This window comes from Carassius carassius, chromosome 11 (assembly GCF_963082965.1).
Source record: "Carassius carassius chromosome 11, fCarCar2.1, whole genome shotgun sequence".
Lineage (NCBI taxonomy): Eukaryota > Metazoa > Chordata > Actinopteri > Cypriniformes > Cyprinidae > Carassius > Carassius carassius.
In genome coordinates this window covers 1,816,797-1,829,732 of record NC_081765.1, presented here as the reverse complement: position 1 = coordinate 1,829,732, position 12,936 = coordinate 1,816,797, and the positions used below count along the sequence as shown (strand labels likewise).

General features: G+C 35.3%; 1 protein-coding gene across 1 annotated transcript; it reads left to right on the top strand.

Moving 5' to 3' along the window:
* The first annotated feature begins 10,138 nt into the window (after positions 1 to 10,138).
* On the top strand, positions 10,139 to 12,495 carry LOC132152356 (gap junction beta-2 protein-like). The gene is made up of 2 exons (XM_059561122.1): positions 10,139 to 10,259; positions 10,916 to 12,495. The coding sequence occupies exon 2, from the start codon at positions 10,940 to 10,942 to the stop codon at positions 11,738 to 11,740; it is 801 nt and encodes a 266-aa protein (XP_059417105.1). The 5' UTR covers positions 10,139 to 10,259; positions 10,916 to 10,939; the 3' UTR covers positions 11,741 to 12,495.
* Positions 12,496 to 12,936: the final 441 nt, after the last annotated feature.

Sequence of the window (12,936 nt, the reverse complement as noted above, 5' to 3'; positions counted from 1 at the left end):
TCTTAATTGGCCAGCAAACTCGCCTGACTTTAACCCCATAGAAAATCTATGGGGTATTGTGAAGAGGAAGATGCTATATGCCAGACCCAAGAATGCAGAATAGCTGAAGGCCACTATCAGAGCAACCTGGGCTCCCATAAAAACCTGAGCAGTGCCACAGACTGATCGACTCCATGACACGCCGCATTGCTGCAGTAATTCAGGCAAAAGGAGCCCCAACTAAGTATTGAGTGCTGTACATGCTCATACTTTTCATTTTCATACTTTTTAGTTGGCCAAGATTTCTAAAAATCCTGTCTTTGTATTGGTCTTAAATTATATTTTAATTTTCTGATACTGAATTTGTGATTTTCCTTAGTTGTCAGTTATAATCATCAAATTCAAAAGAAATATACATTTGAAATATTTCAGTCTGTGTTTAATGAAGAATATAATATACAAGTTTCACTTTTTGAATGGATTTAGTGAATATATATATATACACGCACACACACACACACACACACACACACACACACACACACACACACACACTATAAGCTCTGTGTACTTTCTGAAATCCATATGGTGGTAATTGTGTTCAGGCTGAACAGTATTTGCTACAGTATTGCATCAGAAAGTGCTCTAGAGATCCCCTGAGGAAATGTTCCACTCATTCTCTACTATAGGAGAGGAAGAATTGTGTAAACGTGTTAAATCATCTAAACCAACAACATGTATGTTAGACCTTATTCCATCTAAGCTCCTAAAAGAGGTGCTTCCAGAAGTCATAGATCCTCTTCTGACTATTATTAATTCCTCATTGTCATTAGGATATATCTCCAAAACCTTCAAACCGGCTGTTATTAAGCCTCTTATCAAAAAAACACAACTTGACCCCAAAAACTAGTTAATTATAGCTCGATCTCAAATATCCCTTTTCTCTCCAAGATTCTAAAAAAAGGTAGTATCCTAACAATTATATTCCTTCTTATAGAAAAATGGTATCTGTGAGGATTTCCAGTCAGGATTTAGACCGTATCATAGTACTGAGACTGCTCTCCTTAGAGTTTACAAATGATCTGCTCTTATCCTCTGATCGTGGTTGTATATCTCTATTAGTGCTATTGGATCTTAGTGCTGCGTTCGACACTATTGACCACAACATTAATTTGCATATTTCTTCGCGACCCGGTGAAACATACCAATTACATAATGGAATGCATAGTCGATATAAAAAAAAAAACTGGACGAGGAGGATTTCTTACTGCTAAATTCTGAAAAAAAAACAGAGGTGTTAATTATAGGACCTAAAAACTCATTCATTCATTCATTTCTCTTTTATTCCTTTCATGAAAATGCATTATTTGTCCAAGGAACACACAATTCATATGAATTTTTCCTTTACATTTCCATGATCAGAAAGGAGCAGATGGAAGAATAATATTCTTATATTTATCTGCCCCCTTTATAAACATAAATAGATGGCATTAGCATTGTTCCCTCTACCACCACCCAAAATTTATTAACATAAATAATAGATGACATTAGCATCACCCAAAATGTATTAACATAAATAGTAGATAACATTAGCATTATTCCCTCCACCATCACCCACACTCCAACATATTTGATATTTATTTAAACGTTTTACAATGATCACATACAAACAAAATCAAAATTCAGTTTGATATAATTCAAGTTGTTTCTTTTTATAACTCCTTTTAAATTCCAAAATATTTTTGCAGCTTTTTAAATCTTTCCTTAAAGAATTCCATGCTTTTACTCCAGCAACAGACAAACACATTTGTTTCAAATTTGTTCTTGCTATTTGATGTTTAAAGTCATACGGCCGTCTGTGATTTTCATCTTCAGAAGTAAAAACAAATAACTTTTGTAAGTCATTTGGAAGAGCTTTGCTTCTAGCTTTAAACATCACTAATAGAGTTTGTAATTCTATAATGTCTTTAATTTTTAATAATCCTGACCTAATAAAGAATTGATTTGTATGGTCTCTATATCCTGCTTTAAAAATAATGCGAATGGCTCTTTTCTGTAAAATAAATAAAGGCATAATGTTGCTATGATATGTATTTCCCCATATTTCTACACAATAGTTTAAATAAGGCAAAATCATTGAACAATATAACATTTTCATTGTATTATATGGTAAACTGTATTTAACCTTATTCAAGATAAATAAGCTTTTTCCCATTTTATTTTTTATATGCAATATATGACTTTTCCACGTCAATTTCTCATCTAAGGTGACTCCTAGAAATCTGATTTCAGACACCTTCTCAATGTTTACATTGTTTATAGATAAGCTGACTTCCTCCTTTCTTTTATTGCTGAATATCATAAACTTTGTCTTATTCAAATTTAAAGATAATTTATTTACATCAAACCACAATTTTAGTTTAATCATTTCATCTTCAATATTATTAGCTAAGGTTTTCAAGTCATTTCCTGAACTGTATAAATTTGTATCGTCTGCAAATAATACATAGTGTAACATGTTTGAAACCTCACAAATCTCATTTATATATAAAATAAAAAGTTTGGGTCCTAAAATTGAGCCTTGTGGTAGTCCACATTCTATATTCATACATTCTGACCTATAACCGTCAAACTCAACATATTGTTGTCGTTGTTGTAAATAGCTGGTTAACCAGTCCAGTGCAACTCCTCTAATTCCATAAGTATATAATTTAGAAATGAGAATTTGATGATCTATAGTGTCAAATGCCTTCTTTAAATCAATGAACACTCCTATTGTGTATTTATTTCTATCTATTGCGGTTGTAATATCTTCAATAATTTTCATGATAGCCAAGCTTGTAGACCTATTTGACCTAAATCCGTACTGATTTTCATTTAATAATTCATGTTTTTCAATAAAGTTGTCTAATTTATTAACAAAGAGTTTTTCAAACACTTTGGAAAATTGAGATAGGAGAGATACTGGTCTATAGTTATTAAAAATATGTTTATCTCCAGCTTTAAAAAAAGGTATTACCTTAGCTGTTTTCATACTATCTGGGAAAACTCCTTCTGTAAAAGAATAATTAATTATATAATATAATGGTTTAATAATGCAATCAATTGTGTTTTTTATTATTTTCATGTCAATACCATCACTATCCGTTGAGGTCTTGTTTTTTAGCTTATAAACCACAGATAATATTTCATTTTCAGTCACCTCACCTAGATACATTGACTGCATAATCCTATTTTCCCTTTTCCAGACTCCCCCTAGCTGATCACTAGGTATTGGTATTTCATTTGCTAAGCTAGGTCCTACATTTACAAAGAATTGATTTAGTTCATGAACCATTTCATATTTATTTTCAATCACCCTATTGTCCTTTTCAAAATATTTAGGTAATTCCGTTCGTCCAGTCTTATTCCCAATTACATTATTCAGAATATTCCATGTAGCCTTTATGTTATTTTTATTTTCATGCAACATTCTATTATAATAGTCCTTTTTTGCTTGTCTCAATATATTAGTCAACTTATTTTTATATTTCTTATAGCGTTTTTCTGCATTCTCTGTTCTTGATTTAATAAACTCCTTATAAAGTCTGTTTTTCTTTTTAGAGGCATTTTTTAATCCGTTTGTTATCCAAGGTTTACTATTTTGCCTTTGTTTGGATCTGCATAGGATCTCAGGACAGTGCTTATTATACAGAGTAAGATAACATTTAAGAAAAGAATTATAAGCATTGTTTACATCATCTGTGTACACCTCTTTCCACTCTTGTTTGAATAAATCATTCCTAAACTTATTAATATGATCAGCACTCCTTTTTCTTTTGTATATTTGTTGGTATATTGTTTTTTTAGACAATTTGTAGTCAAATATTGCAAATATAGGCAGATGGTCACTTATATCATTTATTACCAACCCACTAGTAATGTGATTCTCCAAAACATTTGTAAAAATATTGTCTATTAAAGTTGCACTAGTTGTGGTTATTCTGCTAGGCTTCGTTATTAATGGATACAGCCCATTTTTATATAATATCTCTAAAAAATCTGAGTTTTGTATATGTGAATCTACCTTTAGAAGATCAATATTATAATCTCCACAAATTACGAGATTTCGTTTATTATTTAGACCATGAATCATTTCTTCTAATTTATCCATGAAGGTTTCCACTTTTGATCCTGGTTTTCTATATACACATGCAACAACAATATTCCTATTTTGTTCTATTTCTATTTCTACAGCTACACTTTCCATTAAATCATTAATGGCTGTTGTCATGCATTTAACTGGTCTACATTTCAATTCATTATAGATATAGAGGGCCACTCCCCCTCCAGTCCTATTGACTCTGTTGGTGACATATAAATCATAGCCCTTTAATTTCAGATCAACCTCCTTGCCTTTCTTTATCCATGTTTCAGATAAAGCAATTAACTTAAATCTTCCTTTAAATGTCTCCAAAAAATGTTTGATTTCAGAAAAATGTTTTGATAGACTTCTACAATTGAAATGAATAAAAGAAAATGCCTGTTCAATTTGTACCTCATCAAGTTGTTCCTCAGTGTAATACTGACATGAGTCCCTAATATGATTAAATAAATTAATCTCTGGATCCACATTATTTTCAAAATCATATGTATCACGTTCTATATAATCAACACTTGCAAAGGCTTCAGTCTTAAATGAGAGAGTCATGAGTTCCTTATAAGAGATCCAATAATCAAGCAGAAAAAAGGAATGATGCACTCACTATTGTCATTTGTACAGATCCAGGTCCTTCATTTTTCTCACCATAATCACCTTGGCTTGTTCCGGAGGTCCATTCGTACGAATGAAAACTTTTCCATTCCTGGTCCAAGTTGATTGAATTTTATTTTCCTTTTTCAGGGTACGACTGGTCCAAGCAATTTCTGCATTTTTCTTTGTCAAGTGCTCATTTAAATACACTCCGGTGCCTTTAAGTTTCTTAGCTTCCTTCAGGATTTCCACCTTATACTTTCTACTTACAAACTTGACAATGATTTTAGGTTTAGTTTTTTTGTCCTTACTTGGAAGAATATGACATGCTGAAATTTGCTGACTGTCCAGAGGAATGGTTTTGCTCTTCATGAAGCGCACCACTTGTTGCTCCAGGGTTTCAAGCTCCTCAGATGGTGCATCCTCACCTTGTTGGTCCCCAGATGGGCCTGTAGCCCGGGCATAACTTTGATGCCTAGTCTCTAGGCCGGTGATTACAAGGTCATCAGCTCTGGAATACTGTTCCAAGTCATCCACCCTTTGTTCCAGGAGCTCAATACGTTCATCCTTCTGTTGGATAATAGTTTTTAGTTGCCTGATCTCCTCCATGAGGCCTGTCAGTTTTCTTTGTTGTCCCACCACTTCACTTATTTCCTTTGACATAAAATTCAGGGAATTTTTAATTTCCGCCATTTCAGCTGCTATTTTTGCAGTATTGGCCATTGTACTCCAAACAGTCTTGACTTTTGTTGGATGTCAGTGCAATTTGATGATTTTAATGGATTTCATCAGGCCTTTGAGCAGAGAGAAACAGTTGCAGCCATCTTACTCAAAGCCACGCCCCCAACTCTGCATGTAATAACCTATTGTAATGGTTTATTTGGTGTTTTTTCTGCACGCTTAATAAACAAACTCCAGCTAGTCCAAAGTGCAGCAGCTAGAGTTCTTAATAGAACCAGGGAGTATGACCATATCTGTCAACACTGCAATGGCTCCTTATCAAACATCATATAGATTTTAAAATCTTGCTTATTACTTATAAAGCCCTGAATGGTTTAGCACCTCGGTATTTGAACGACCTCTAGTTACATTACAGTCCTCCACGTCACCTGCGTTCTCAAAATTTTATAATACCTAGAATAGCAAAATCAACTGCAGGCGGCAGATCCTTTTCCTATTTAGTGCCTTAATTCTGGAATAACCTACCTAACATTGTTCAGGAGGCAGACACACTCTTGCGGTTTAAATCTATATTAAGGACCCATCTCTTTAACCTGGCTTACACATCACACACTAATACACTTCTAAATTTTCCAAATCCGTTAAAGGATTTTTAGGCTGTATTATTTAGGTAAACCGGAACCGGAAACACTTCACATAACACCCGATGTACTTGCTACATCGTTAGAAGAATGGCATCTACGCTAATATTAGTCTGTTTCTCTCTTATTCCGATGTCACCGTAGCCAGCAGATCAGTCACCCGGATCCAGTACATATCCAGACCAGATGGTGGATCAGCACCTAGAAAGGACCTCTACATCCCTGAAAGACAGCGGAGACCAGGACAACTAGAGCCCCAGATACAGATCCCCTGTAAAGACCTTGTCTCAGAGGACCACCAGGACAAGACCACAAGAAACAGATGATTCTTCTGTACAATCTGATTTTGCTGCAGCCTGGAACTGCTGGTTTCGTCTGTCAAGAGGAGAACTGGCCACCTCCCGCCTGAGCCTGGTTTCTCCCAAGCTTTTTTCTCCATTCTGTCACCAACGGAGTTTTGGTTCCTTGCCGCTGTCGCCTCTGGCTTGCTTAGTTGGGGACAATTCATTTACAGCGATATCATTGACTTGATTGCGCCTCCCAGCTCTGCATATTTTACATGTCTCTCTTTGTTAACACATCTGATTTAGATGATCAGCTTGTTAGAAGTGATCTCCATGCATGAACTGTGTGTTCATTGCTCCCTACACCCTGAGCTGGGCAAATCTGTTGAAGTTTACTTCACTTCGGAACATTCATTCATGGATTTGCGCTGCGCAATGTCTTCACACACTGACAAGTGAGACATTATATACCTCTGTAAATAAATACACTTTAAATTCATTTTTCACATACTTCAATGCACTATGAATGGAACATATGTGTTTGCTTCGAGCTGGAATCATGGCAGAAGATCCTGTGATTTTCACTTACGCAGGGCACTTACATTAGAATAGAACAAACTTCTGACGCGATAACAGAAACATTCAAAATGTGCAGAGCAGGGGGGCGCGAGGACTGCAGTTGAGAACTTTATACCGCCTTTTTTTGCTTTGCATTGCACCATGTAAACATAAAACCATGTCTGCATTTGTGATTGGAGAAATGACAAGCGCTACTCTAAACTGCTCAGAACTCGCGTTTGAATCATCAGTGGCAAATTCTTTAAATATGTAAATGTAAATACAGACTGTGAGTCAGAACAGCATGCATTGTAGTCTACTCTTCCAGGATCAGGAAACAGTCCTCCATAAAATGAGCTGCACACATCTGAATATTTGGGTTAAACTGTTCTTGAACAGTGTTGTAAATACAACGTAACCAGTGATTTCTAGTTGTGTCCTCTTTTAGAAGGCCAAACAATTTTTTTTCACTTTCACAATGAACCTGCATCTCCACATGATGGCAGCGGTGTCAACAGAGAGAATAAAAGTTACACCTTCCTTCTTTGCTAGGATATTCGGGCTGTGTTATGCAAATCTTACCATATCGTGACATAGACATGTTGGTGCATGTTAGAACGAGATGTTTTTTTAATTTGAAAGTCGCTTCATATTACCCCTTTAACAATGAACATTCATAATAGAAAACATAAAAAAATGGGTTTGCTTACATAATTGCATGAGAATATATACACCGAAAAAAATAAAAACATAAATCGTCTTTGAATATAAAATTAAAAGGGGAGGGGGGCAAATGTTTGAATGGCTAGTTAAAGATGTAAAGGGAACTGCCCTACTATAGTATCAATTAAAAATAAAATGACATTAGGAATCAATCATTTGTTCTCCTTATGTTAATATATGTGTGTTAACACAATTCAGCTGCAAATGAAGACTGACGCCAGGATGTGGTTTTTCAAAAAAAAACATTTTTACTTTGATTTCAGTTTTATAAGAAATAATTGAAGTCACACAAATTACTGTTTACACAACTCACTTATATTACACTGCTCATTTATATCACATTCCTCACTTACATTACACTGCTTACTTAAATTACTCACTTATATTACACTGCTCCCTACTATCCATATGCATCATTGCTCTTTCGTGTTTTTTCATCTTCTCCGAGAGTTCATGCATTTCAGTGACATCTGTAGTTGTCCATACGATGTCCATCACGCTCTCGCGATGGAACAAAATGCAGCGGTAAATTGGCAGAATACCACATCCTCGAAAATCCTAGTTTATACGACTTCCCGCCCTTTGTAGATACTTGTTTTATGTTTAAATTTGGTCTTGTTTGTCCTAATTCTTTAATTTCCAATTTATCCTTATTGCTACGTTGAATTAATGGTTTTTATTTCAATGACACGATAGAATTAATCTGCGCTGAGATAATGTTCACCGTTATGTCGATCAAGTTCAGCTGACAAAGGCATAGGTGTCCCTGTCTCTCTGTTTTTGTTTTTGTTTTTTTCAGAAATCGCCCAAAAAGGGGAGGTACTACACAAAACGAGACTCGACGTGGATTGGACTATTTAGGCAGCACAAACAGTCTAGAATAGTGAAAGCTATTGTAACACTGTGGTTGAATGTAAAAGAAGAAAAAATCCCTCCCTTTCCTTTGGTGGTGAGTCGCCAAATCGCCCTAATGGAGAAACCGCCACTGTCAACCCAAAATGTATTGTTTATACTGCAATCACAATAATAATGCAGCTGTTTGTCCAACAAGTTTCATCAACGTCAAAATATTTACAGATAGAGGTATTAAACCTGTTGCTCATATATTTTAATTTGTTGCGCTTGTAACACATTAAGTCACATGATAACGTTGACATGGCAGATGATGTATGGATCACATTCATACTCTGCAAGATTTGGCTGTAGGGTAAGTACTCTTTTTGTGCTCGTTAAGTAAATACTTACTGAGATTGAAATTAAGTACCTACTCATTGAGTATGCCTTTTCATACACAGCCATTTTCTTTGTATTTGCAGGGTTTATGAGTGAATGAGATGGGATCAAGGCTGGAACAGAAGACAAACAGGACAGAGAAGGACCGCCCGGAACCTTGCAGAGGTTAGTAGGGATGGGTGAACATTTAAAATTGACCATGAACATTAACCATGAACATTTTTGCTGCTTGTAAACGCTGTCCTCTGTTGTCAACAGCTCACATTGGCTAGAAAAATACTGCAAAATATATTAATGCAAAAGCTTTGAAGCATCAACGCAGTTTGTTGTAAAGCCTCACTGCTTCAAAAGCCCCTCTCGGCACATCCCTAGAGTTCAGATTAAACCTTAATTAAACACACCTGATCCAGTTAATGAAGTCCTTCAGGCTTATTTGAAAATTACATGTGTGAGCAGGGTTGGAACAAAACTTTGCAGGGCTTCGACCCTCCAGGAACTGAGTTTGACTTGAGCCCAAGACCCCACCTTCGAACAATGAGACCAGACAAGGGAGAAGTGGAGAGTGACTGTTTTTATGCCATACTTGAGGCGGTCATCTGTGGCAGGTTTGGTGATCGCTGACTGTGTGCAAGTGTTAAACAGAAGGGAAATGTAGTTCCAAGTGGACTGGGCTGGTGACTGAGGATAGTTATAAGACTGGTGACTGGAGATTTTGACCATTAAAACATTTCACTGATCTTTATTTTAATTTATTAATTGTAATTATTTTGGTCAAGAGACTGTCTATGCTGCTGTACTTTCTAAATGTATTCAGGGAATTAATTGTCATAATGTACACAAGATATAGAACATTAAAGTTTTCTAGATCTTAGAAAATGTGTGTACATTTGTGTCATTTTAATGTAATGCATTTTGTACTTTCTAATATACCATATTAGAATGCTGAAAAATAAAAAAACTAATATTGTACGGTAATGCATTTCTAATGAGCTGAAATGCTATTGAAAATGTTCTTGAAGCACATTAAAGTTAAGCTTAAATATATATATATATATATACTAACTCTACTTCTAGTGAAACTATACTGTGTGAAAGTTAAGATATGTTGTACATTTGAACACAATGCAAAATCTATACACTAGCAACACAACTGCATGAGATCGCTCCTGCTGTAATCATTTAAGGCGTGCGCATTCCAGGATTCTGGTTTTGTCACTTGCTATCTCAAAAAGAACCCAATGAATGCCGTGGCTCCACCCGAAGTGAGGTACACCTCTCCTTGAGAGAGCACTTAACTTGTGCTCACTGTCCACAATCAAATCACTTCATCTCAAGACCAAAAGAAACTCAACAGGTGAAAGTACTCATTTTAACTCACCTGGACGGATATATTATGGATTTTATCTAAATTATCTTGTAAGATAACAGGTAAACTTTGTTTTGTAACACAGCCAGACATTTTAGTAATATAATTTTGATAATTTTGACTTGTTAAATTCAACCAAATATAGGCAAAAAAAAATTGGAACAAAATGAAGGATTTCTTAATTAATATAAATTAAAGGATTTATTAAACATTAATGAAAATAATGTAAATTCAATATAGTGAGTCTTTTTTAAGACACAGAATTCTAGTGTGTGTGTGTGTGTGTGTGTGTGTGTGTGTGTGTGTATATATATATATTAATATATCTTTTGCATTAATATATATATATATAATGCATGTGTGTGTTGTTGTTGGGATTGAGGGATACAAATTTAAGCTTACCCTACAAAAGTTTGGAAAAATTAAAAATGTACATACTTTTTAAAGAAGTATCTTATGCTTACCGAGATTGCATTTATTTGACCAGAAAAACAGTAGATCAGTGCAATATTATTCAAACTTTACAAAAAAATTTTGTTAAATATTATTACAATTTTAAAGTCGTTTTCTATTGTAATATATTTTTACATTTAATTTATTCCTGCGATAGCTAAGCAGAATTTTCAGCATTCATTACTCCATTTTCAATTTGAATTTGAACAAACATGTATTTGTAGTTGCTCAAAATCAAATTGATCTCTTTCTTTTCAATGATCAGGAGCTGAGAGCAACAGCAGACAGGATGAGTTGGGGAGCACTTTATGCCCAGCTGGGAGGGGTAAACAAACACTCCACCAGCTTGGGAAAGATCTGGCTTTCTGTCTTCTTCATCTTTCGCATTTGCATCCTTGTAATAGCCGCTGAGAAGGTCTGGGGGGACGAGCAGTCCAGCTTCACCTGTAACACACAACAGCCAGGCTGCAAAAATGTCTGCTACGACTACTTCTTTCCAGTCTCACACATCCGTTTCTGGTGCCTGCAGCTCATCTTTGTGTCTACACCAGCTTTGCTGGTGGCTATGCATGTGGCATATAGCAAACGCAATGTAAAGAAAGGACTTTTGGCCAAACGAGGTGGCAAAGTCAAAGGGGATGACCTGGAGAGCTTGAAGAAGAGGCGTCTACCTATCACTGGGCCACTGTGGTGGACCTACACCTCAAGCCTGTTCTTCCGGATCCTTTTCGAGGCCGGATTCATGTATGCTCTGTATTATGTCTACGATGGGTTTCAGATGCCTCATCTGGTGAAGTGTGAGCAGTGGCCCTGTCCCAATAAAGTTGACTGCTTTATCTCACGACCAACAGAAAAGACACTCTTCACCATATTTATGGTGGGTTCTTCTGCCATTTGCATTTTGCTCAATGTGGCTGAACTGGCCTACCTGATTGTCAAAGCACTGCTGAGGTGCTCAGCCAGAGCCAAAGGAAGGCATGCTTTTGTTCACCAAGACAAAATGTCAACAGAAAAGGCTCACATACAGAATGAAAAGAATGCAAAGTTGATGTCATCTGCTTTGGACTCCTCAAGCAACAAGACTGTTTAAGATTATACCTACATCCAGTGACTAATTCTAGTAACATGGTAATGAGCTTGAAAATACATTTTTATTTTTTTACTTTTTTAATGCCACCAGGGCACAAATTACAATTACAATTAGCCTATGTTGTGTACCCTGTTTTTGACAACATGCCCTGAGAATAAAACAAAGCCACAAACCTGTCAGCAGGTTTCAAGAATGCTTCATTACAAAACTGACATTACTCCCCCAAAAGACAATTAGGGCATATGACACAGTCTGAAAAAAATGTTGGAGGTTGTTGAACTTCATTTTCCACATTCCTCAAGAGCCTGTCACATTACTCTCTAATGGCATTAAAAAATCCCAAGAGTGACTCCTAGTGGTCACAACGACATAAATGAAGTTTAGAGACCATCATTGTATAAAATAGTGTCCTTTATTGAGGGGTCGTTTACAAGATATTGTATTGTATGTAAATGTCCATAAGAGTCCATAAGATACAATCTAAATGGAATTGGTTATGGGTCATCTGAGCCATGCTTGTCCTTCATTAAATATTTTCCTTCCAGGAAACAGAATATGACCGATTATAGAAGAAAATACTGAGACAAAACCTAACCTCAGAAATGGCTTTAGAGTTCAATTCATTAATTTTTTTTTTTTTTTTTATGTATTACTAGTATTTTTAAAGTGTAAGTTTTGTGACAAATACTTGTTCCACTGAAAAAGACAAATGATAAATGTAATGTGAAAGTCCCAATTAAAGTGAAAATAAAAACAATCTTTAAGTGGAAAGACCTTTTCTTGATTCACCCCAATGATTCACCCCAATTATAAATTAAACACAATTAAACATCTAGAATAATTACATCTGATAGCCCAGCACCAAATCTTTTTCATTAATAGACTTCTGTAGCATACAGTAGGCTGCTGTTTTATCTTCAAAATAAATTTGAAAAGTGTTAGATTTTTCAGTAGATTCTAGTAGATTCGATAGTAGATTTCAGCCTATTCTAATGTTATCACCATCAATTATAATCTATCTTTAAAGTGAATTATTCATTCATTTTAGTTCAATAAGCCCAGTTAAATACAAACTAAATTAGCCAGTTAAAAATAAAATTAAAAATACCGTAAATCCCCAAATATTACACAACTATAGCATAAAAATGATAAAATGTGTTGTCATGTTACATGAAAAATTACACTTATGTTACACA

What these genes read in the sequence shown, in the direction of transcription:
- LOC132152356 (XM_059561122.1), top strand. Translation starts at nt 10,940, where the DNA reads ATGAGTTGGGGAGCACTTTATGCCCAGCTGGGAGGGGTAAACAAACAC.